Source organism: Seriola dumerili, unplaced genomic scaffold, assembly GCF_002260705.1.
Source record: "Seriola dumerili isolate Sdu_G_001 unplaced genomic scaffold, Sdu_1.0 BDQW01000468.1, whole genome shotgun sequence".
Taxonomy (NCBI): Eukaryota; Metazoa; Chordata; class Actinopteri; order Carangiformes; family Carangidae; genus Seriola; species Seriola dumerili.
In genome coordinates, this window is record NW_019174723.1 from 5,441,377 (window position 1) to 5,468,618 (window position 27,242).

The following is a 27,242-nucleotide window of genomic DNA, read 5'->3' on the forward strand; positions in this document are numbered from 1 at the left end:
TCTGTGTGCAGTGTGTCCCTGTCGACGACTTTCTCTGAGTGGGAGCAGTCACTTAAACCAGGAAGATTTCTTCACGCCGAGTGGAAAGCACACTTCACCAGTCTGCCATCCACATTTTACAGCAGTCGAGTTTAACTTTTGACTAAAAAAGGAGTTCCAGCTCAGTCAAATCGACGCCATGGATCCCGCCAGCCAAGGTAACGTTAATTGTTAGCTTAGCCGATAGCTTAGCTTAGTGTTTGAAATACGCAAATAGTTGTGATAAATTAATCTACTCTCAAATAACTAGCACCATTATCTCTCCGCTGCTTTGTTTCTGTGGAAGTTTGATTGTTTAGAGATCATAAGAAGTCATAATAATTGTGCAGCCTTGAGGACAGGACGGGCCCGCTGGTAAATGACAGGGACAGCAGCAAGAGGAGAGGAAGGAGAGGATCGTGTTACTCATGTTACCAACTTCCCAGCAGAGTTTCATTTGATATGTCTCACAGTAATTCAGCTAAGAAGTGAACAATGTCACCTTTTCTGTCTTCCAGACCCTTCAAGTCTAACGAGCCGATCTCAGTGCTTGTAAACAAAAAGACTAATGTTAGCAAAAGTGTTAGCAGTTTGTTTTGGTGGCTTTCCAAAGCGCATCTTGCCTGTACCCCTTCTTTCACCTGGATATATGTTTGTAAGTTTAGTCAATGTTAATCACTTAATTACCAAACAGCAGTCACATTTTCTTACTGACTGAGCATTGATGACATCCTTGTTGCTAGCACACTATCATTTTCACTACTGATTTGACAGAGCTTTTCTTCCATCTCCAGGTGAACAGAAAGCGCATGATGGCTCATCTCTAGTTGGTTGAATAGAAACAGATACTCACTCTTATGCTTAATCATCATATAACCCTGCCTGACCTTGTGTACTATTTTGCCAAATTTATGCAAAAATGTGTAAATCCAATTCTGCCAAAAAGCGGTCCTGTTCATTAATGTGCAGCACTGACCGCCATTGTGTAATCCAGTCCGGACAGGAGGGAAAAATATCTTACAAGAGCTGAATAATGGACACATTTCTGTTGCCTCATCATCATATTTCCCAGATCTAAGCTAGACAGAAACCTGACACACAACACAATCTTTAAAATACATCTCAACACCTCTTGAAAACAACTGACAAAAACCGAACATTATAACCTTCATGATTTTATGATGTATTTCAGGGTTCTTGTATAAGAACTCATTAATTTTTGGTAGGTGTTAATTGGCAACCAAGTGTATGTCTCTAGGGCATTATGGCTGCAAGATGCCTTTGGGGATGTCCTAATGAGACTTTCAGGGCTGTATCCTGTTTGTAATAGTGAGTGGCCATGATAGATATGTCATGTTGTATCAGGCTTCCTGTGCCTCAGAATGAGTGATTTTAGGAAGTGATTAAGGTCGCCTACATTTGTCTGTCTTCAAGTATAACAAACTGGAATGAACTAGGACACGTCTGTCTCGATAAATCCTGCTACTGCTGTGTCCTAAATGATGCTGTGAAACCTGAGAATAGGATTTTGGCTGAGCCAGGGACTTTTCCTGACTTATGCATTCTCACATGACACTGCTGAGTGTATTTGTTAAAGGAAAACTTAATATAAACTTAATATTAACAGGTGTTTGTCATGCGCCTTTGTTTTCTGGACTTTTTTATATAGCTGTCAATTTGTGCAGACTTACAACTATCATACAAAATCAGAGACTAATTCCTACATCAGCATCAGCATAAAAATAGACCAGAATGCAATGCGACAGCAAGGGTGGTTTTTAAGTGAGGGGTGTGGCCGTTATCACATGCACACCTCAGTGTTTACAGACTGGTTAGACAGCTAGCTAACAGGTCCCATGAAACATTTTATCCTCTATGTGCAACTAACCTTTGATTGAAAACAGCAGAGCTTGGAGTGACTAGGTGTTGTCGGAAGGCATTCTGGGAGGTGTAGGAAATGACGATCTGGAGGATAAGTGACAACACAAAATATGTCAGGCAAAGAATATCTGAAATTTAACATTTCCTTCGAGTCCACATCCCAGGAACAAATTATTATTATTAATGTTTTTGTAGTTGTCATTCCTCTCTCTGTCATGAGCCCTGCCGTTTCATTTTAAATTCACTGCTGTTATTTTTGTGGGCTGGTCTGAATCACTCTTGACTGAATCAATATACCCTGAGGGTGGAGCCGTCATATCTCCTGCCAGCCTGTATACGGATGTTATTGCCGACTCAGACTCAAACACAAACACACAGTGTCACTATCTGCAGATAATGATAATCTTGGTCTTTTGCAACACTTGCTATGTGTTTCTCCTACTGTGGACTGTTGTCTGCTGTGTGTCTTTTGTTGTCTAATGTGTTGCGCAAGCCAGTGTGCAGTCAATCGTGTAGACGTGGATACTGCACAATCAGGGAGTTAATGATGAACTCAGTGTTGCTTTGAAATCTTCTTTCATGCTTAGATAAAGTTAATATTTCAATATAAAATCCCTAAAGTGACGTGAAGTAGTTTCGTTTCACATTGCCTGTTCACTGGCATGGAAGTTGATTCGTTTGTAAGCAATGTGGGGTGTGAGTTTATAATTCGTATAAGTTCACCCACTGAATAAATACAGTTTGATTGTTGGGCTATAACAGCATTGAGTCTAATTTTAGCCAGAGTTTCAGGCAGTGCCTCTAGTTTCTCTTTTCTTTCCCTTGTTGTGTCCTGTTGTCCTCCATGCCAGCTCTGGCTGTGCCAAGCTCCTGTAGCTGCCAAACTTACCCTGGTGTCCTCAGGTGAATGACGCAAGATGTGCTCATAGTCAGTCATAGAATTTGGGACGGTGGCAGATTTCAGTGTGTAAACTGTCATTTATGTGCTGTCAGATATCTCTGGATAAATTCAAGTTTACCCTGATTGGATCTAGATATGTTTTTTTTTTCTTCTTTTTTTAAAATAGTGTCATTCTGTTTGTATTTCTGATCACCTTAATGCTGGTGTTCCTTTTTTAAGAAAATAAAAGTATGCATTGTTCTAGAGGGATCTTAATACGGATGGGAATCAAGAACCAGGTCCAACTTGTCCGAACCATCGAGATCATATGTTTCAAAGCTTAACGATTTATTTCATGGGATGTCATGACAGCTGTGCATTGCAAAACAATGAAGTCAAACTCAACAAGAAGGTGTCATGGTGGAGAGGAAGAAACAGTCAAAAGTGTGGCTTCAGTTCACAAAGAAAGATGACAACAGTGCTAGTTGGAATGCCATATATTTGACACACTGGATAAAACATTAGCGCCACGCAGGCCAGCTTAGCAGATTTTTACTTTTACTAACCTATATGAAAACAGTGGTTAAACAGTGGAGCTTTTGCACACCTGAGTCACGTAAGTGCATTTTTGCTACTGTTTCTACACTGTCAACACAGAAAAAATAAAACAGCTGTATTGATGGTGAAAACCTGCGTAGGCCAACTTTTTTCCACACAGAAAATTGATCAGGAATCTAAAGGATCAGACTGATAAGCAGAATCAATAGTGGCATTGGTGTCAATATAATCTTGCCATTTCCCATCCCTAGATTTGAAGTTACTCTCCCAGGGTGCAGTTCAGCTCTTGCCTCTGCTAATTGTCTCTTTCTCTTCCTGTCGGATATCTCCTGCTGGCAACGCTAGCCTCTTCCTGGCCGCAATTTCTGTGTGTCATTGAAATAGATACTAAGATGGATCATCTGAGTAAACCACTGCTGGCTTTTAACATTTCTACTGGTCTAAGTGTGTGTTTGTTTGCCCTTGTGCTGCCTCTCCATTTCACTCTGCCATTAATGTCTCCTATTCTTCACCTTGTCCTCTCGCCTCTCTCCTTCTTGTTTCCTTCTTGTTGCCGCTCTGCCTCTCCGTCATCTTCCCAGATATCAACCTGAACTCTCCTAACAAGGGCCTCGTTGTGGATCAGTCAGACAGCCTGTCTGACGTGCCAGTGGAGGGAGCGGTGGGGAACTCAGCCAACCCTCTTCCGCCCGGCCTGACAGAGGAAGAGGCTGAGGAGCTCCGCATAGAGCTCACCAAGGTAAGGCCCAGGTGTTCCAAAATCACCAGGTGTCTGCGTGTAACTATAGGCTAAAGGAAGTTGTGTGTGTTTTGTGAATGTGGTAGAAAAGCACCTCCACAAATGTTTCAAAGCTCCAACACACTTTATTAGTGATGTTTTGACCTAACACAGGATTTCATTGGTCTGTGGAAAACCTGTGTTTGGTTGAATAAAAGCTTAAGGAAGTACTAACTCCAATGTGTGTTTACTGTTCTAACCCTAACCTGACTTACAAAGACAGACTTAATTATTTGATATTATTTAAAGTGCTGAGATGATTATTGTATCATTATGAAAAATTATATATTGCTGCTGGATTGACTAAGCAAGCAACTTTAAGTTGATACTTCTGGTTATTTTTAAATCCCAACGAAAGACCCACCTGAATACACATATTTTTGAGCTTAATCATTAATATGAAAATGCATTTGTTTTAATTTTGTCTGCTACAGTTATTTACCTTTTCATCATTTTATTGCATTTAATTTCTCAGTCAAAATGTGCTTTATAAATACATTTGACTTTAATTAACATCTTGGGGTGGATGATGTCACAGTTTTTGGCATTTTATTGACTATGAGCAATAGTCACCACAGATATTTTTACATGTCATAATAGGAGAAGCTCATCTGTAATTAATAACAATAACAATGGCTGCATTCTGTTTGTTTAATCATACATACTCATATTGGTTGAGATTTCTTGGCCTCTCTTGGCTCTGCAGGAATTCAAATGGATTTCATTAGAAGAGGGAAATGTTAGGAAAACAAAATGAGCACCAAGGAACAAAGAAGCAGCATTTTGTTTTCCCTTTAGGAGTGAATGCATTTGCAAACTTGACTCAGAGCAGAGAGGATGATTTGAGTTTGATCATGTAGTGGAATGATAGCAGGTATCTGTGCTTTTCTTAGTAGAATGTAAATATCTTTCTACTGTTAGGAATCTAAAAAAGAAACGAGTTGAGGCTTGACAAAGCAAAAAGGAAACTCCAGACTGAACTCTTTCTGTTTGGCCTTTTTTTTGTTTCAGGTGGAGGAGGAGATCAACACTCTGCGTCAGGTTTTGTCAGCCAAAGAGAGACACGCCACAGAGCTGAAGAGGAAACTTGGGCTCAGCCCGCTCAACGAACTCAGGCAGAACCTCACCAAGAGCTGGCAAGATGTACAGACCTCCAACGCGTATGTATTAATGTTGTTTTTGTAGAGATGCTTGATTTTCCTTGTCAAGTCCTTCAGTAGACTAAAAAGTTAAGGTATTCACTCCCAACTTAGGCTAAATCAAGATTTGTTTTTGCACAGCTAGTCACATGGAGCATCAACAGCATACTCTTCCAAAAAGCTACTGCTGTGAACAGTAACACTTGAGCATTTTGCCATTTTAATCAAGAGGAAAATATTATTTTGTTTAGCATTTGACATCTACAGCTCTCATGAGTCTTTTTGAAAAGAGCAGTGGGCTGAAAAAACATTAGGCGCTGTAAGAGTCTGAGCCCATTACCGCAGACACTGGTGAGAAGGTGAAATGCTTTCTAGGAAGTCCCATTACTGATGATAAATTCATGAGAACATAGGCTTGCTAAAACGTTGCACGGTGGTTTATAATACTATGAAACAGGATTTGCAACTCTGGAAAATGGATGAGAGAAGTGAGAGTCATTTTATTCTTTTGTTTTGGGAAAGTAAACAGTAGAGTTATATTTACATTAAAAAGTAATAACAGGAATGTTACTACAACAGTGTGTTGCTGGATGATTTAGCATTGGTTCAACTCTTCATTATTTTGCCACAGCCCCTTGTGGCCTCATTGAAATGAATTAGGGGGCTGTGCTTTTTGGTCTGACTGTAGGTGTGAACACACAGGACTGCAATGTCAGAGCTGTAGTTTTTAAATGCTAAAAATGTTGTTTTATCTTGGTTAAAATGATGAGGTGCTCTACTTTTACTGGAAAACAGCTGTGAGGGATGTTCCCCTTTACTAATAGAGGTGGACAGAAAACCTCGGTATCACAATTCTCCTTTTTAAGAAGACACCTAAAAAAACATCAGTGGAAAAACCTGTAATGGGACATGAATTTTTAAAGAGAATCACTCATATGAATATTCGATTATTTTTAGCAAAATGAAAGAATAAAGGAGGAGAGTAGATGTTTACTTCATCCAGTTGGTTTTGGGAAGTAGCTGAGTCAATTTAGACGAGTAGAAATGACAATCTTCTGAAATACAGCACAGAAATGTTTATGATTTTCACCAGTTTTTCCCCTCAATGACTTCACAGTACAGTGAGAAGACTCTTGAATCAGCCCTCCCTGCAGTCATTCCCTGATAGTAACAGTTATCAGAAAGAGCCAGTCACAAAATGACTCACACTGTTGCTTTACAAGTCTTTATATTACTTTCTGCAGAGCTTTTCATTACACAGGATGATGTCACGAATGAAAAGACTGTTAATCCAGCTCATCACAGTTGGGGAACAAATATTTGTCTGCAGTTTTTTGTTCTTATGGGAACATTTTCTTCAAGCACAGCAGCTGCTCTGTTAGAAATGAAATGTAATGCTTTGACATCATCAGATTTTACCAGATAATTTAGTCACTAAAATGTTGAGATATGATTACTTATGATTAATTGAGCAGGCGCAGTTATTAACCTCTGCAGGGGGCGTTCACACAGGGAATGGTGGTTTGAAGAATCTTAATCAGCACACGAAAAACTTCTTGGTAAAATGATACTGCTGAAACTCACTCCTGATTAAAAAGTAGGTCTTTAACCCTTTTCTTTATCTACGTGGACAATTTTCTGTTGCCGTGTTTAGGAAACAAGTACGTAATTCAACATGTTTTATTCATTAATTCATTTGGTGGTTTTGCGAACTATAAGACGGGTCTTCTAAAAGCCTCATAGTGCTTATTAGTACTTAATTGAATATAAAGTCTGACTTCATTAGTTTGTCAGGATTCAACAGGTTCATCTGACACTTGTATACTGTTGGCTCTGGCTGAACAAACTCCTCATATTATCTAAGGAATACAGGACATGACCAGACGTCTTAGATTCATTACACATGGGGAATATTTAAGAGTTTTAAACCGTCCACTTTGTCACTTACATTGTGCGTATATCATTCACACTGTGTTAAATGAGACTGGATCTGAAGAAAAACTATAAAGTTGTGTTTTCATAAGATAACACTTTAATATTCTAGTCACTAATATCTAATATGTGTTTATACCAAAAAAATATTTCACCTTGGAAATTAATTTTAAACAAATGGCAGAACCCAACAGTAACTGAAACAGGGTCTTGACCAGCACCAGCGCTGATACTTACACATGCATATTTACAATGCACTCTTCATTGTCTGAAATTAACTGAAAACTAAATGCTCCCGGGTCTTAAACATTATTAAAACATTAATTGGCATGTAAAAGCTCCAGATATTACCATTTTATCACCATGAAACTGTTACTGTACTTTTAATGGTCATACATTTCTAAATTTTGGGCTGTAGATGCTTTTGTTGCTGGAGGACACGAGCATCGTTCCAGCAAGTCAGCCAAACAAAGGAGAGAATTTTAATCCTTGAATAATGTCAGATCGGATCTGAGATTGCTCCGTTTACAGCACCACTGTGCCGTCCTCGATGAACTGTCCTCAAAGGTGAAACACTGAATTTGCAATTTTGCACATTGTGATTGAAGCACAACTTCATTTGTACCAATTTCACAGTGAATAAGATGCCAACTCTTCACACAGGGAACACAGGCTTAAAACAACCTGATTTTCCTCACAGTGTGCCTTTGATGAATGTGAATACGAATCCCTGACAGTCTGTGTTTCAACCTCTACCAATGAGAGAAAGAGGAAAAGTGCTTTCAAATGACAACCAGATCATTATTTATATTAGCCAGACCACACTTGTAATATAATTCAAGATAACCTCAGTGCAGAGATTCTTTTGGGATTTTCTAACCCTGGCTTCTTCTCTTGAACCAGCCCTTCTTTGACTCCCTGTTGAACCTCTGCAGCATAACACCCTCATGTCTCTGTTTCTAGCTATGTGAGAACCACAGAGAAACTGGGCGAGTGGAATGAGAGAGTTACCAGTTCGGATCTGTGAGTCCACGCACTGTTTGCTGCTCGCTTACTGGTGATGTCTGGGCTTCTGCAGTGTTTGCTCTCTCACGCTCTGACTTTTACCCACTCTCAATCCCTCTCTGTTCTCACCTGCTAACCATATTTGACAACACTTTAACATTTCAACAGCTGGTGTCTAACTTTGTGTCTGGAAGAAGGACATTTATCTCTCGTCTGTTTCTTTTGTGCTCATGTTGAATGAGATGCTGGAAAGATAGATGTTTAGATAAGTGAGCATTAACCTGCTGAACTTTATTGGAGAAAGTGAATAGATCTTCACAATGCAGAACGTAAGGAGTGAGACCAGAGTTAGCTCAGTTTGGTAGTAATCCCTTCCCCTTAGATATATTGACAAATGGTGGTTTTGCTAGTTTGTAAGCAAGAGCATTTGACCCTGTTTAGGAGCTTCTCTGGTCTGAGGAACCTACCTAAACTGATTCTCGATCAGGCCTCCTGTTGCATGTGTGGCTAGACTTGTAGCACTCAAGTGGGATTTGGTGTGTGTCATACTAACCTCTGCTGCCTGAGTTACATAACTGAGTCACCTGAACCTGTATTTGTCCACTGTGGCCTGTGACTCACCTTTTATTGTTTGATAAGCAGTTTCTTTAAGGTGGTGCTACAGATTCAGACGTGATATTTGGAGACGTGGCAGGATTTCTTCAATGTAAATCAGATATAGAACCACAGGGCGGAGAAAGTACCTGTCTCTATTTTCTTTGCTGCTGTTATAAATATTATATCATTCTCTGTTTAGTTATTTTTTGCTTCTTTGTTAGTTTTATCTCCAGTTTTCTTTCTCTACCCACATCCTATCAGTATCATCCATCTGTTCTGAACTTCCTCTCCCAGAGGTCAGGTGCCTTCTCTTCCTCTACCCAGAAGTGATAATACATGTCCTCTTTACTTCCTCTTCAATTCAACATTCTTTGATATTTTTAGCTGTTTCAGATGCTATTTTCCTGCTTTTATTACTAGTAGCTTCACTGAAAACTCACACTGCTGTCTATTTTTAAAGTTTCATGTAAAGGAAAGGCAGGAAATTAAAATATAAGGCTTTATTACATTACAATCAGGCCACCTGATGGTTACTCAGCTTGTTTGACGTCCTTTTTAGCAGGGCAGCAAGAAACAGTTTAATTCTGCTGTGTTTGTTGATCTAGATAACACAAATTGACCATTTACATGTCGAAAATCTGACTCCGTTAAAGCCACACACTGGTAATGTTTACGCAGTATGTAATGATTTCAGCCTTAGGGGCAATTGGCCAAATAAGATCAGTTGACACACAGTAGAAAAACAGAAATACTGCAATGATATAATAACCAGCTGATGCCAGGTCTGGCCAGTACAGGAGGCAGTGACTTGAACCCATCAGTAATTAACCACAGTCATGAGTGGATTATGAGACGATGGGCACTTGGCACAAATACAGGTATAAAAAGAGAGCAAAACCCTGCCTCGTGATGGCCATGGTGTTTTCTGTCGGTGATGTCTTGCAGGTTAACCATCACTCTGGTTACTGAAAAAAAATACAAAATATAGGCTGATAAAATAAATCACAATTTGTGGGCTCAAGAGGCAAAACGTGTGGTCTGGACTTTCTTAGTTTTATACCTCTTAGTCTGAGGTATTTACAAAGATTAATTATGATAAAAGTAATTTCTGAGTCTCTAGCTATGGGGCCCGAGCTCAGTCGGCCCGTTCATTAATTCATCCATGGCCGTTTTAATGAGCTACCACAGCCGACCCATTGGTTTGTTTGGTAGGTCTTTTATATTAAATGAGATAATGCACAAATTAAAGTTAAAACTCCAAGTCACCTTGAAGTAAATCGTCCTGAGTTTCCTCAGAAGTTGGTTTGAGGTAGAGATTTTAAGACAGTTTTGTGCAGCTGAAAGAATCCAGAGAAATTTTGTGGTTGGCAAGAATAACATTAAATCAGTGAGTTTTCTGCCTGTTTCCATCAGACTGCTGCTGCTGCTGCTGCTGCTGCTGTGAGGTCTGAGGCTAATGGAATTTTCCATGTGGCTGCTTCTGAAATGAACTGGATTGGCAAGCTCGCTCAGATAGTCAGCCTAACCTGTCAGAGTGACGCCACTAACACTGTTCTTGACTTTTACACACACTAACACACATCTTCATCAACAGCAGCAGGTGCACCGGTTTGAAGTCTTTGTTCTCTCGCACTATCGCTCTTGGTTTCCACTTATGTGTTCACCTACACAGCCCGAGGAATTGCTGACTATTACACACATTCGCCCTGGAAAGAAGAGACACATAGAAGCAAGCAGGCACATTATTTTTGTTTAAGGCCTACACACACACACACTCAATGCCACGCACAATACAGGAAAGTGTGTCTGTGTGTGTGTGTGTGTGTGTGTGTGTGTGTGTGTGTGTGTTTGTATCTGTGTGTGAGCCTTGGTCGCGCTTGCCGACCAGACGGGCGGCTCAGACTTGCTGCTGCGGGAACAAATGGGAGGAGAGGAAAGGAATGTGCGAGAGAGATGGAGGAAGGGAGGAAGAGGAAGAGAAAGAGACGGTGTTTTGCTTAGTCACATGACACGTGATTTTCAGAGAGACAACAGGGGGGGTGAGCTGCCCTCCAAGTTAAACTGAACTGCACAAAGAAATAAATGGGTTATGAATTATGAATACGTTGGAGGCACAAAGACTCAGAGCGAGTTGCCATGAAAACTGGAGTTGGATGAGACTCAGTCAGCCGTTGAACTCTGTTTTTGGTTCGGTTTGGTGCGCTTTATTAGCATGAAAGTAAATCCTGCCACCTTCCCTTTATCCATTGTGTATTTCACCCAACAGTTTAGTTTCCTGAGTAGGTGACATTGTTAGGAAGATTTTTCCGGATCAGCTGTTCAGACTGTTTCTCTGTTGCAAAAGAAATCCTTGACAGAAGTAGAGGCTCCTACACACTAACATCGAAATGTAAAGGAAACAAAAACCCTGTTTCTGTTTGAATTACTGTGTTCTCTGCCGTGAAACAAATACAGCAGTTAAACAGTGAAGTGCTGTACGGACAGACAGTGTACTGTGACCGAGCCAGTGTGTATGCAGTCACTGGGTTGTACAGTAAGCAGCATTGTGCTGATGTAAGTCAGGATATAGAGGCTGGTCTTGTCTGGCGCAGATCTGTCTACAATGAGAGCCATCTCCTGTGTCTTTTTCAAGGGAAACTGATGTAATGGTGCTGGACCTGGGTTAAAAATTTAGTCCTGCTTCCTGCAAGGTCATCCCTTACTTTATTATTTGACATCTTACGTGCTAAGCAGTAATTAGTCTGGTGTTCTTGCCCATCATTTGTCAAACTGTGAGCGGCACTTTTTGCACTCATGTTTGAGTTTCTGTAGATGACGCTTTTTAAAACCCTTTTTCTCTAATTAATTCTCAACAAACTGTTTGCTGCTCCTGAGAATGTAAAATTGAGCCCTGACCATGAATATCCACTCTGTCTCTCATCCACCTGTAACTGACAAATTTAAGACCTTTTTAAGGCCAGTTGCATGCATTTCATGTTTTGGTGCAATCTCCAACACTCATACAAATTTTTCAGAGTTAAGTTCAGAGCTGTTTTGTTTAATGGCTAACACGACTGAAATTGTCAGCCAAAGAAGACATTAATACTACACTACAAACTTCTTCCTTATAGTCTGTAATCACTGTGCACAGTATGTGGTGACATCACATCCCTTTTCAGTGCTTAGTGTGAGGCAATGTGATTGTTGATTATTGGATGTTTACATCAGCATAGATTAAAGCTTGTATTATCTTTACAGAGCCCAGCTGATTTTATCTTGTGGCTGATACGAATATCCGTATTTTAGAGTTAAAAATACAAATATTTGGGATAAGGATCTCTTAGATACTGTATGACCTGGATTTTTACAGTATTTACACATTTTACAGTTGAAAAATAAATATCACTGCTCTCTGCTGGATAAATTATGTAATGGGGATAGTGTTTCTATAGCACCTCAAACATACTGCATCTTTACTTGTTGCTTATCAGTCAATTTGGTGATGATACCAATATGTCTGTAGCCACTGCCCTTCAGCAGTTTTACTAGATATCTTCTGATATAAATATATCTGTCGTGTCTGCAGTCAGTCGGATCCAGAAATAATATTTGTGTTGCTTGCTGTGTTGAATGATACATTTACAGTGTCAGCATCAGGACTCTTATGGCCACCAGTGTTGTACCATTCAGGGATCAAGGCCTCCACCTGATGTGTGAAGTTAGGTCTCCTGTCAGTCTTGTGTTGGCCCTGCTTCCTTATCTGCTCTGCCATTGTTTTATAGAGCAGCCAGCACAAACACACTTCCTCTCTTTTTCTAGAAACTGTACAGACAGGAGTGTGTGTGTGTGTGTGTGTGTGTTGTTTAAGCCTGCTTTGTTGATAATCACGAAAAGTCTGTGCTATCTGGTGTTTGATTTATTAACCTGGTGTTTGAGAGTTACTATGGGACTTTTTTCCAGACTAAAGCATCAACCTTGAGCTTTTCCACTAACAATGAGCTGCTATGTCCCTTTGCCCTCACAGCTTCCTGTAGAGCTGTGCTGGATTGATCGAGTTCACTTAGCTGAACAGTTATGGTATTTAGGCAGGAAGACCTGCAGGGAAATCAATGCCTGTTATCAGCAAACACTTGTGTTTGCCTAAGTTAAGCAGTTTTTATTTTCTAAATAAAGGAAATTAGTCAGAAAAAAGTAATTCCATTGTTTAGTAATTGCTTTACATTTGATGTCATCTCTTAAAGTCATATCAATCTTTTCCTCAGTACCATTGTTACCTTCATAATATATCTTTATAAATGGTGATTCTGATGTAGTAATGAGAAGCATTTCCCTCAGTACAGTTCATTTTCTCCATTATCACCATTATATTTAACTAGACAGCGATCATCATAGAGTATCAACCCTGTTGTCTTGCACAGGTTTGTGATACAGGTTTTGCAAGCCTGATAAAAATATCATGACAAATATCATTTTTAGGACTATAAAAGTTTGTTCACCAAAATGTCCATATGGGAGAAAAAAATATCAAAAAATATCGGAGAGACAAAAATACTTCTATTACTCCTACAGTTTTTCCACCAGGATTTTTTTTTTTTCAGCGGCAGCACTGTTGTGGGGGCGTTCACGAGTGAGAGGCCAGACCTGTATTAACACTTGTAGGGGGAGGAATAGTGTGACTACCTTGGAATCATAGATAGGATTATTAGTTTTTGCCTGTTCTGTGTGTTAATTTACCAGCAGCTTTTGACACGTGAAGGGCTCTGGAGGCCCAGATAGATGTATTAATGTTAAGAAAGGAAAAAAAAAAAAACCTCAAAACAGAAAATTTGATTTGTTTGTCCAGTCAAAATATAAATGTGTTAAACACTACATTTTACATTACAGTTTACAACAACTCCAAAGTGGTAACTCATTAGTTTGTGAATATTAATGCAAGCAAAACAAATATTTTTGCTTCATTAATTCACAGCATTATATGTCAGATAAAGAAATTAATGATTACTTGAGAAATAATAAAGCACCCATTTTGGTTTTTTTGCATGCACAGGTGAATTTAATTAGTTTTATTCATATTCTGATCATGCGGGGTGCAATGTTTGCACAAAGTTTGGCAGTATTCCTTACAGACGTCAGTAATTCAGTACACCATCATACGACCTGTTTAAGTAGACTCCCAGCCTGATTTAATCAATGTGAAATGTGCAGGTATTATAGCAGTGTATGCAATAAGCTGCACAATGGTGTGAGTGCGTAGCCCAACAAGATTGACTTGTAACCATCCAGCTTTGCTTGTAATGATCACTTCACCATGAACATTCGGAAACATTCACCTTGTTTAACTCAGCTCCGGTTCTGGTCGCAGTGGAGAAAGCACAAGTTGCTATGGTTACGTTTTGTCATGAACATTAGGGACCATGTGAAATTTCAGCAGTGTTTCCTGTCCTATGATTTTATATTGTGTTATGTTCTGTTGTTAACACTGTCACCACTGCACCTTCTGTGAGCAAAAAAACCTTCAGTTTAAAGCCTTTAAAGTAGAACTGCATGTCACAGTCAGTTTAGTAGTTGGAAATGAATTGTGCCTCAACTGTACTGTGTTGTTAGTGTGTGTCTCTTCCCCTGTGTCATTATCCTGCTGTTGTGTCTTCAGATATCTGTCTGCCTCAGCCACTTTGGATGACATTACCCACTCTGAAGCGTGAGTTGATCCCTTTCTCTTTTGTGTTCTTGTTTTGTTTTTGTAGTTGAGTTAAGGTTTCTTTAAGTTTGGTTTTCACTTTGGGGAGTTTTTCTCACTGTTTCCTCACTGTCCATGCTTTTTCATCTGTTCTTCTTTTGCTTCTGTGATGTGAGCATTTTGCAGTAGATTTTTAAAAATCTTTTTTAATAGTGTCAGTGGCTGAATTCAGGAAAGATTTTCTAATTCATGTTTGGAAATTAACAAACATTAGAGGACAAGTTAACTTAAACTCATTTCTTTTAAGAGAAGAACGGTTTAGTTTTAGTCATTTTCACAGATAAAGGTTAAAAAAAGAATGTCTTTTTGGGCTGTAGAAAATTATAATGAGCATTTTTCATTATTTTCTGACATTTAATTGATAGAACGATTTACCACTAACAAATACTCGTTGGTTGCAACTACTCTAGCCCACAGGTTTACAACAAATTGAACAGCAGTGACACAAGATTCATATTCACCCTGTGATAGGTTACAAAAAATTCCAATTAAATGTATTTATACAGAACAACGTCACATATTTGTCTACTGTCAGTCAATGTCAGACACAGAGACTTCTCTTACAGGTGTTTGTCTCACCTTTCTGGAGCATCAGACAGGTGGGGTTTATTGCAGAAGTTTACCTGGTGTCAGGCAGGTACTGTAGTCATCTGGCTCCAGTGCAGGACTAAAACATTTGCGAGTAGTATTTATCACTCTTTTACTGTTTTGATTTGGTTTTTTTGGCTGTACCAATTTGTTTCTCATGAGGTTTTTATGTTTTGTGGTTGTGGTCCAAAGCAGGTCATAGTCCTGTTATTGCAGGAACGTGGACTGCAGGACCAAGGCTGAAAAGAAATTCTGTGGGTTAGAATACAGCTTGTACTATTAAAGTAATCTTTCAAAAAAGGTTGAAATGGAATTAGTGAAAAGAAAATGATCAATAAATCACTAATTGAAAACAATGCATAGGATAGCAGTTACTATATTCCACTGTTGATGTATAGATATAAATTAGAAAGTGGGTAGTGACAGTGGTGTAGAGGGTCAGCCATGTTGATGGACACAATCGTGTGCGTTGGTTCTCAGCCACACCAGCTTATCTCCAAAACTGTATTTGCTCATCCTCTGTGAACCATCTGCCGCTGAGACTCGACGTGTGTTTGAGTGGCCCAGCTGATCATGATGTTGGCTTTTACCCAAGATGTGTGTGTGTGTGTGTGTGTGTTTGTTTGTGTGTTGTGTGTGCATAAACAGGCAGCCAGCGTGGATGTGTTTATTTCTGCTCTTAGGTTGCTTTTGGCAGTCTGGATGTATTTCAGTGGGCGTTCATGTGCTTATTTCTTTGTCTCTGAATTTGTGCACATACTAGCAGGTGTAGCGTGAACACACCTGTTGACCTTGTTAATCCTGGTCGCCCTGTTGAGTCCGTGTTGACTCCAACTTCACAGCCACATGAAGAAGTGGGTCAGTATTTCAGGAAATAAGAAATATGCTCCCTGGCTTTCCTACAGAGAGACAGTTGAGAAGATTGACACCATTCAGACGTCTGTGCATTAAGTATGAATGTGGAGTTTGGACTTTGAATCACGTGACTTTCGTTCTGTATTTCCCAGAATGTTGAACTCTGACTATAAACACATGTAAATAAACCTTATGATTACTTAAGGTCAGTTGTACTCACCACACTTTGACTAAACATACATCATTGCAGCAGAGTGCCAGGTTCAACCACTGCAGATCAGATTTTCAGTTCGTTTGAAGTTATTTTTCAATGTAAAACCACAAACTGCCTGGAAGCAGCTTTTGGCATTTCAATCTTTGTAGTTGTTGGTATGAAATATTTAGGAGCATTGCCTGGAACCAGATGTGCATGTCAGACGAGAGTAAAGGGAAGCTTTAGCAGTCTGCACACAACAGGAATGTACTAAAACCAAAAAGAGCCCATGGCAACACAATATCGCTCGTACACTGAATTTCAGCTTGAATGAAAACAAACAAACTTGTTTCCTGCCTCGATCATAACTCGAGGAAAGTCTGCTTCAGGTGAAGATCATCAGTCAGTTCTAAAAGCTCAGACAAATCGATTTTTTTTACTCGAAGACAACTTGTAGAATTTTTTATTTTCTTTATCTGATGCTCTGAATTAGAGTTTCTTAAACTGAACTCAAACAAAACAACAGCTGTAACAAATATCCCTGTTCTCTTAAACAGATCATTAATGGCTAATACACACACGTCTGTTCATTTTTACCCAGTACCTCTAAAATTTGAGATGTGAATACCTACATGGTGAGTTTCTCTGGGTTTTGCCCACAGGAAGGTTTATGATCAAACTCCAGTCCACCACACTGAGCCTGGTACATAAAACAGCACCTGCTTCAGTGAGAAATTCACTCTTCAGGTTTATTTACTGAGTTTGATCACAGTAACTTGAGTTGAACTGTGTTTTTATTATACCTCTAGTGTCTGTTTCATATGTTTCATCCTAAACTCACATAAATATCAGTCAGTTGATGAGAAACTGGTCTGAGAGGTTCGAAGAAGCTTGTTTGGGGGCGTTTATTTGACCTGCTACTTTTTTCAGCTTTAGCAGAAGACAACACTATTGCTCTGAAAGATGCTCTTGAAGTATGGCACATAATTGAGACTTCAGGCATCATTATGTTTTAAATTAATTTCCCACTTTCTCTCCTTAGCTCTTTCATTCAGTCTTCAAGCTGCAACTACTGACATTTTAGTGTGAACAACAGAGTGCGACACCAAAGACGTCTTCAGAGACAGACTGTGAAAATATGCACCATTATCCTTGAGCCTTAATTACATCTCGCCTCTCTCACCCTGCCTTTGACTGTGTCTATTCAGATCAGCTAAAAACATTTCTACCAGTAGACACGTTAGGTCGACAGGTCACTCAAACGAATCAAACTAATAGACCCACGCTTTCAAGTTGTAGAACCTAAATGAGGCCAGATAAAAGTGTTAGTGTGCTTCGAGCTAAGCGATTGTTGGATCGTTGAAAAGCCCCATACCTTCACTTCAGATCAACATCAGCAGGTCTGCGTCTGACAATTTCTCAAATTTTCTAAAAACCATCAATGTAATAAAGCATAACTATTTAGCACAGTGATTGACCAGATGTGTGGAGGTGAGGACGTAGGCAGGATTTGAGCTTCTCTCTCAAACACTCAGGGATTCAGACCGAAAACAACCCTGTGTTGATACAGCACAGGCGGGTGTGACGAGGGGGGGTGCATGTTGTTTTAGGTACAATGAAATGTAATGCGGGGAGTCCAGTTTGAGCAACAGATTAAAAGGCTTTTAAAGGTTCAGACACCAAAACACTGCACAGTGTAATACTAACGGTGACAAGTATTTAATCTTTTGTTATGATGATCATGAGGTACATAGAAATATTAATCTATCTGATGCACCTGCAGGTATTTGATTAAATAAAGCTGCACCTTGCAGGATAATGTCGCATTGTAGCAAAGGTTGAGACTGATTCAGTTTATTTGCCAGAGCCCCCTGCACTGACACCCCCACTGAGCTGATGGACTGACTCCATTCAGATGAATGAGAGGGCTGTTTTTTTCCCATGCCGGGCTACTGTTAGTCTGAACGTGGCCTTGTTCAGTCTGCACACATCAACTTCGGTTGCTTTATGCGTCTGTAACTGAGCTGCGAAGCAACACCACTGATGTTTTTGAGGAGTGACTGTCTGAAAGTGTGTGTCATCACTATCTGCATCTTGTCTCCCCCTATAATCACTGTGTTGTCACCCAGCCCTACATTGTGGCCGTTTGGAGCTGCTATAATCACTTAGGCCTTTAAAATGTGCAAACAACACATTGTACAACGATAACATTGAGAAAAGTGTAAGAGACAACAGAGGGTTATGTATTCATAGATAATTTCATTGTTTAACATAAAAAAAACATTGTGATAGTTGCATTTTCATTATGTGCGTAAAAAGATGTTGTTTGTATTGCGATACTTGATATGTAACCACACCCTCAAAGATGGGTTTGGCAGCTTGTGTGTGTGTGTTTTTCGTTTTGCCATCATGCATTTGTAATCCTCCATCGCACTGAAATAAACAGCAGACACTAACCATCCCAACCAGCCCTCGGCTGCAGAGGGACATGCTGAATCATACCTGCCATTAATACTGAGGGGTGTTTCTGTGCTTCTATACTGTGGAGGGGGAAAGGGGATTTTTTTCTGTTTGTTTTGTAAATTAACGTAAGCTCTCAGATTCAGGGAGGCCAGAACAGGAAACAGGAGGCTGGAGTCTTTTGGTTGCTGTGGCCTGAATTTGACGTCTGGCTGTCCTGTGTGAATACTAACCTTTTGGCTGGTGAATACTGTGTGATGGAGCAGTGTCAGCTTTTGTCTTTGTGTTTGTTGTGGTCAAATGGTTTTGGTCTAATTCACCACTCTGTGTTCTTCACTCTCCTGTCCCTGCCCCTCCCATCCTTCTACCTTATTTTTCTTCATTCTTTCACTCCATCCATTTTGTTTCTTTCTGTTCATTGTCTGTCGTCTTTTCTTCCATCTGTCCATCCTCCTCCCTTCCTCTTTCTTCCTTCCCCTGCTGTCCTCTCCTTTTTATTTCTTCTCTCTGTTTTTCCTCTTTTTTTTTTTGCTGTCTCACATCTTCCTTTCATTCCACTCCAACCATCTGTCCTCCCCCTCTTCCTTTCTCCATTGTTCTCTTTCAATTCTTCTGCTCCCACCTTTCTTCTCTCTCTCCATCCCTCCCTCGCTCCCCCTCTTTCTCTCTCCTCGCTGCAGATACAAGAAGACTCAGGAGACTCTTTCCCAGGCGGGACAGAAAACCAGTGCAGCTCTCACCACAGTGGGCACTGCCATCACCAGGAGACTTGGCGACATGAGGTACGATGCAGCGGAGCCAAAATGGCCGACACTCCGGCTAGGCCACAAGAATAAATGAGCAGAGTGGACAGTGTCAAAACAGAGTGATGCCAAACTGGGATATCCATTAATCCCATTAATATGTTTACACAGGGAAGCATCACATCCTCCTTTCAGAAACGAGAAACCTTGACAAACCCAGTTTTGAATAAATTGTACGTTCTAGTTGTTACATAAAAACCAAAATACTGTGGGATGTAAACACCTCATCCAGATTTCTGATCAGTCTGCCACATCAGGAGCATCCCCAACTATTAGTCAGACAGTTACACAAAGAACGTGATGATAAATGATGAGAAAATGATCCACATACTGACACTGGTAATGCAGGTAAATGTGGCTTATGGCATGCTGCTCCTCCGTAGCTGGAGACAAGATGGGAAAGAAAACAACACCAGTCGTTCGGGGCATCTTCAGCTGTTGAGTTGAGCTGGATGTGGTGAGACAAAGGCAGAAACCTGGAATAATTTCAGTGATGTTTACAGGGAGCTGGATCAGCAGGTTACCCAGCCTTCCATGTAAACATCACTTGTGATATGAGCTTGTAACTGGGACACTGGTGTGCTTGTACTGGGAACTTACTCACTTATCAATTTAAATTCACTGAATAATTAATTACTGCAACATAGTCCACTGCTCATTTTTCTTGTAGCTGCTACCCCCTCTATCTTCTAACCTTAACTACTAAGTAGTGCTGTAGATGAACTGTAGAACTGACTCTAGCAGACCCCAGTGTTAAAATTACATTAATTTATGTCTTTATAGGTTGATTTTTCTAACTAAAGGCGTGTTCAACATGATTTAATTTGTACAAAGTGAAGATGTGAATAGTTTCTCCTTCAGACGTACATATTTCAGTATCAAAGGGTTGGTATGTGTTGGAAGTAACCCTGTTGTATGAATTTCTCCTAAATTCAGTACATTGTGTTTTGGAGTAGTTGAATCACTCCTGCAATGTGGACTAGAGGTCTTCATGGGTCCAAAACAGATCCATGGGAATCTAACCTGAACCAGACATGCAAAAATTAAATTTCAAAAAAAGCATCTGAAAGGAGCCCAGAGAACTTAGAAGAAATCAAAACGGTTGATAAAAGCAGTAACACAAGCCGTGTGGCCTGCACTTAACAGTTCACACTTTTGTTCTGTTGAAAAAAAAGTCTCACAGCAATAGATCAGCACCAACACTAACTGCTTTAGGCTGAATATAATTCTGACTTGGCCCGTCTAGGATACCAAGACCTGATTGGACCTGTGAAGACCTCTCATGTAGACAGGTTCTTCGCCTAAAATTGAACTTCATTAGTGTCGTTTATAAAGAGAACGGTAAAGATTAGCACAGTAACGAGACATGGTCCTTTTGAATTATTTAAATTGACAAAACAACAGTTCATCAAGTGCAGTTGTTGTAGGTTGAGAGAGGAAACAATTACTGTAGATTTAGACGCGGTGAAGCTGCATTAACCACTAACTCCTTCACATCGAACTGCTCATCTCTGACGACGCCTTGTTGACTTGCACAACTGTCTCTAATGATGTTAAAGTTTCCATTTAGCCACCCACATTGATATTTGCTCGGAGAGATACTTAGCTGTCTGAGTGTGTTGACAAATGTGTGTATAACTGTTGTACACTGGCTTCTCATATATCCCACTAAAATTAGATTTCAGCAGTTTTGACCTGGTTTCCCTGCATGCCGCATGTTTCGCTTTTGTTCATCCAAAGTCTTCTTCTGTAGCTGCAAAAATGCTCCTGATATTATTTTTCTTCTTCTTCTATATGTCCCTATTTTGCTCCTACACCAAATTTTAGTGCAGGTCGTGATGCTGAAATCTGTGTGGAAATAATCAAAAGAAAAACATTAACTACTCCCATAGTTTTTGTGGAGGTTAGAAGGAGTGAACATGAGATATGAGAGCGATTGGCTTGATTTATGACTGTATTCATACAAAATTTAGATCAAGTGTGGCAGTTTATATGTTTAAAATAAAAGCTGTATAGACCTGGGATGACTTGATCTGTCAAACAGTCCCAAAATATGAAGTATAAGCGGTCTGTTCTTCAAATGACTGTTTTCACATAGTGGCCTTTAATAAGACCTGGCAGGGAAGTCTTTCATTTAACTATATTAGAGATAAGCATGTATTTCAAATTTTCCCCAGTTAATACAAACTCCATGTTTACCTGTTGTCTTGATAGATTCAGTATAATTACCATTCCTACAGCACTAATCCATCAGTACAACAGCAGAGTCATGGCAGGTGTTAGACTTGTTAAGCCACCATGGATGAAACTCGACTCTTTGACCAGAATTTTTGCATTAGAAGTCTTGCAGTCTTTCTTTTGTAAGTAGACTTTTAATGTGAAAAAACACAATTTGTCTCATGTAAATGAGAAACAACATCTCAGTGGTATGAACATACGGAAACACAAAAATCAGGCTGAAAAACAGTGTTATTGAACTATTCATCAGTTGTACTGGTGTCTGTAGTTACTTAACATATTCCTGCTCTCTAGTCTAAATTTCATGCTTTTCCCCTTGTTGCTGATTTCTCTGCTGCTGTATCTCACCTGTTTGTCGTCCTTGTCGACTGCTCGGCTTTGATTTTTGTATCCTAACGCTGCTGCTTGTGGCTCACATTCTCTCTCCTCTTTGTTTTTAATCGCTGCCTTGGTTTTACCCGCAGAGCTCTACCTTTCTCTAATTCCTTTAGGTAAGACTCACATGTCCTGTTACAACAACCGAGTGTTTGATCACACAGTCACGTGACCTGGAATTTGTTAAACAGACAGATAAACAGTTCTGACTCATCACAGAAGTTAAGCTCTGCCATTTTTGCTATTGTTATTTTGACCTCTGCTTTTTCCAAACTGCCATTTACTTTTGGTGTTTCTGGACTGGAATCCTTGCATTTATAATTTTATTCCTTTTATATTTTGTTGTTATGTATTTTCCCCCAGCACATAGATGTTAAGCATGTTATCCTATAGTGTTATTTTAATAATTAAAAATTTCTTAGAAAATGTTTATTCCCTGTCCTATTGTGCTAGCATTTTAAAATAATTATTATGTTATTATTGATTATTATATTCATTTTAAGTTATGTTTTGAAGTTGATTGAACAGGATTAGGCAACACTTTATTTTATTATGTAATAATTGTGTAATCCGGTACACAATATAGGACAAATAAAAACAAATTCTGTGGCAGTTTTGGTTTAAGTAGTTGTGTTGAATTTATAAGTATTTATTGTCCACAGGAGTTTCCTTGAATGAACTTCTCTGTTTAAACCTTAGAAAATAGTTATTCACTAATTGTTTATTGTTTTTCTTTTGAGTTGAATTGAAGAGAGAAATGAACCAATGTGTTAACTAATCATCAGTAGCACTTCAACTATATGACTTGCAGCACATTGTATGAGTGTGTGTTTGTGTGTTTGTGTGTTTGTGTGTTTGTGTGTTTGTGTGTTTGTGTGTGTGTGTGTGTGTGTGTGTTTGCCACTGCTTGCTTGCTTTATAACACTTGCACTTCTCTGTCTCCTCTTTAACGCTTACAAAGTAGCAACTATTCCATTCGCCACTCGATAAGTATGCCCGCCATGAGGTAAAGTAACACACAGATCTGCTCACTATACTCTTTCACTTCTGCTTCAGTTTAACTGTCAGTGTAACGCACATCATGTATGTATCTTTACTGTGAAGCACTGTGCCGCTGCTGTTTTTCTGTATTTTGTTAATCGGTTGATGTCTGTGCTTGTTATGATGCTGCTTTCTTCTCTCTGAGATCTTTTATTTTGAGTGAAGGTTTGATAAAACAAAATATTTGGTACATCTTCCTCACACTGTGGGGGAATAAGTACTTTACTCTTTTCCTAAGCCTGTGCCTGTGACAACATGAAGATTCATTTTTGTTTTATTTATTATTTGCTTGTAATGAGCTGAACATGAAATGCTGGACTAATAATTTAAATTTAGCAGTGAGTCTAAGTGATACTCAAGAATGGCTGCTTCAGTGTTTTTATAATGACCTTGTGTCATATTTTACGCTCTGAACAGCTTGTTGTGTGAGTATTAGACAGGGAGCATGCCAAGGACAGTAGCAGTTTGGCTGCAGTTGAGTGTAAACTCATTAAATATGTATTAATCAGTTTTAAGAATGGGTTCACCCATTTTAGAAGCAGATGGAAACACTGGTTTGAGTGCAAGTGTAGCAAAACTAGTCTTGCACAGTATGTAGAAATTCTGAAAATGTAATATTTATGGTTTTATTTTTCTAGTTTCCTTTTTCTGTTTTCGCCAGCTAAAGTTTACAGTTAACCTGCCTTTTTTAAATATCATGATATCATTGCATGTAATGTTTACATATGTGTTTTTTGTGAATGTAACTTTGTGTCTCTGCTCTGTAGGAACTCTGCAACCTTCAAGTCATTTGAGGATAAAATGGGGAACCTGAAGGTGAGCAGACACAGTAGGGATACACTGAGCAGCCATGACGTGATCAATCCACACTAATTACAGTTTAATAATATTTCCATTATCAGATAAATTCATCCAATCATAGTGGGATGCTGATGCTGGGGTTGCCTCAGTAATCTAGCCTTATGTTTCCTTTGGTTAACTTACATGAAAATCATTGCAGTGAAGTCGTGTGTACAAATTTTTAACCTGGGAAAAAGAAAACTGATTTCTTGATTGCTATTTAGTGTCAACTTGGCAAAATATTTCATTTTAGAGAAAATCTGAGCAAATAAACATAATGTGTGACAGAAATTGTGTTTTTAACCCTTCAGATTGATGTAACATCACAAGGTAACAAAAAAAGCTTTTTGCTCCAATAGCAATCTTTGTTTCATTTCTTTGTTTAGGTGTTTGGATTAGATTTTCTTGATGAACTGTTTCATCTATAACAGTCCAATCTCCAATCATTTTCAAGTCACTATCAAACAAGGTTAAAGAAAGACAGTTTAAAAATGAGTGACAGTTTGTAGCTGGAGAGAGATATTTGGATATTTTTATTTTTCTTGAAAAGAGCTTGAAACAATCAGTAATCACACTAGTTATTGATTATTATTTGTCGATCAGCCAGTGGATAACAGGAATCAATTCAGCTCTAATTCATCTTCTGAGCTCTGTAATGACTTCTCGTCATGTAGGCTTAAAGTGGATTCTGTTTCCAGAAAGTCCACATCAGACAGCTTATTTGTAGATGTATACATTTGCTCAGAGCGAGGAGAGTTCTGCAGATGCTGATATGATTTATACTTGGCAACCAAACGTTAAGCTGTTGAGGTTTTGGCTTTGATGCAATTTAAACAATCAGCTTTACAACATACTTCACTCTTTTTGGATCAGTCTTCTTTTATTTTTTGTGTGTGAACAATATTTTTCTTGTTTCCATCTCAGTGAAGACAAAAGCTCAAATATTGGAGACAAGGATTTAAAGTGCGACCCATGTGGTGTTTTCTCTTGACTGTGAACAGGAAACAGAAAGTGTGATGACTCAGTGCATTAACTCTGACAATCAATAACACTCTAGTCTGTTTCCTCTCTGGTCGTCCTCCTACCTCTCTCTCCCTCCCTCCCCCTCTCTCTCCTCTGCAGTATAAGGTTGTCGGCCCCAGAGGGAACGGGGATGTCGTCAGCTCCCCCACTGACACCACCCCCACTCAGGAGAACCCGCCTTTCTGAACGCGCACCACCTCCTTCTCTTCCTCCTCCTCGCTGCCACCTTCCTCACGACCTGAGACTGTACTGTTATCACCTCACATCGCAGAGTCAGCCCTGACCTTTGACCCTCCACCTCACCGACTCACCACCGCTCACTTGCCCAAAGGTCTGTAACGCCGACTGGCGGAGGTGACGGACTCGTGGGTTTGTGGTGGGACGAGCTTTCCCTGCCAGTCCCATTGCCGGTGGTCCTGCGGCCTCCATCCCCCTGCCTCGCTGTTGAAGAAAATGTTTTTTGTTGATGTCTAAATCTGAATAATTTACAGACTGTGCTTTTTGTTCTGTCACCACTGCCTGCCTCCACTTCCTCCCTGGTTAGATCCTCACCCCTGTGTTAGTCCAAATAAGTCGACACTCAAAGCTCCTGCACTCGTCAGATGCCTTTTTTTTAAACAGGTTGTTGCTGTTTGATAAAGAAAAGGCTGAAGAGAGGCATTGTAAGATGTCAGGTTCTTAAACTCCATCTTTCATTTTAGGCTGATAAATGAGGCCGGATTACAGAGGGGGCAAAGTGGGACCTTAAGGGGCCCAAAAGCACCGGGTTCACTGTTGATTTGGGATCATTTGACCAAGTGCAAACTGAAATTGAATGTACATCACACTTTGAGTCAGTGGTGGGCCCTAGCTCATTTTTGCCCCCAGCGGGTTAATCGGCCCATGTTGATACATCAGGAATTTACCCTGCAGCTGTATTTATTGCTCCCAACTTCAGAGTTTAAGAACCAGAATATCTGCAGACTGAGGTAGGAGGAGGATTTTATGGGCATAAGCAAGATAGTTTATATGCTACTTAAACCTACTCTTTCTGTCTACTTTGTTTCTGACTACTATCATGTGCTAAAACAATGCATTCACACTGTGAGCACCTGCTAGTGTCACCACAGTACCCCCACCTGTCTGTCCAACCTGTACCCGGTTTGCTTCACAGTTCTGCAGTTACCAGTGGTGTGAATGCAGGCTGTACTCACAGTTTAGAGGTTAGTTTTGGGGGGAGGGTGGGGTAGGTGGGTAAGATTCAGCAACCCTCTTAGGGTTAGACCTACTACTGCTACATGCATGTGCATATCTCATCTCAGTTGTACCATACCAACCATGCAAAGACGACCGAGGTCTTGTGCATCACCCTATATACACCCCAGGATGTAAAAACAGAAAAAAAAAAAACCTTAAACCATTTTGTATTATAAACTATTTTACACTGCTTTGCATAATGTTTTTACATAACTTTTATCAATATGTATAAATATATATGAATAATTATATTGTCAGCGACGCTGCCGAATGGTAGTAATCAGGTTGGGAGGTTTGAAAAAAGCAGGGGGAGGCGAAACAAACAAACTTTAAATATGTGGAAAACAAAGAGACACTATGGGTCAGTTTCACAGACAGGAGCTACTGTCGGTCTGGAGTTTCTTCTGTTTAAAGTACATTTGTGGTCTAAAAACATGTTTCCATGTTTGTGAAACTGACTCATCAATGCGCTGCAGTTGTTTTGTACCCGTCTGGGCACAGGACTAACCAGACCAGGGCGAGAAGGAACATAATTTAACAAACTGGAGGTGCGTTTGATCTCAGATGCAGCATGTTAACGTCAGCATTTGCAAGTCAAACTAAAACCAAGCGCGTCTTGAGGGTTGAACATGTTTTCTTTTTTACCCTGGTTAGACTGCAGTTCCCTTCCTTTTGTTGACACACAGAACCCATTGAGACGATGCTTTGCTTTGTACACTACCTGGTGAATGTCAATGCTTCTCTATTGGCCTTACTCAGTTTAAATGGTTCACCTGTTGTTATAATTTAGCTGGTAGGAAAGAGTTTTTTGTTATGTTCCTCTCTTTTTTTTTTCTTTAAAAAAAAAAAAAAAAAAAAAAAGTTGTACAGACTCGTTCAATTGAAGGAAGGGGAGTTAGCATAAAGACATTTAAAGTCCGACGGGCCACAAAACATCTCGCTGCCATAGCAGAAGCTTTGCCAACACCCCCTTAATGCACACATGAACACACAAACACACTCCTGTGAACACACTAAATATTACTAAACACACACACACACACACACACACACACACACACACACACACACACACACACACACACA

At 39.7% G+C, this 27,242-nt stretch overlaps 1 protein-coding gene across 8 annotated transcripts; it reads left to right on the plus strand.

Moving 5' to 3' along the window:
* On the plus strand, positions 1–27,017 carry tpd52l2 (tumor protein D52 like 2). 8 transcript variants are annotated; one of them, XM_022763123.1, is made up of 10 exons: positions 1–197; positions 3,919–4,076; positions 5,127–5,275; positions 14,418–14,465; positions 19,281–19,382; positions 22,106–22,132; positions 22,978–23,022; positions 23,825–23,873; positions 24,209–24,227; positions 25,020–25,106. In XM_022763123.1, exons 1-10 carry the CDS (start codon positions 179–181, stop codon positions 25,022–25,024), a joined length of 621 nt encoding a protein of 206 aa, XP_022618844.1. In that variant the 5' UTR covers positions 1–178; the 3' UTR covers positions 25,025–25,106. The 8 variants fall into 8 exon arrangements, with proteins under 8 accessions (XP_022618844.1, XP_022618840.1, XP_022618841.1 ...); XM_022763119.1 differs by lacking the exon at positions 24,209–24,227 and having other exon boundaries at positions 25,020–27,017; XM_022763120.1 differs by lacking the exon at positions 24,209–24,227 and having other exon boundaries at positions 22,981–23,022; positions 25,020–27,017.
* The last annotated feature ends 225 nt before the right edge of the window (positions 27,018–27,242 follow it).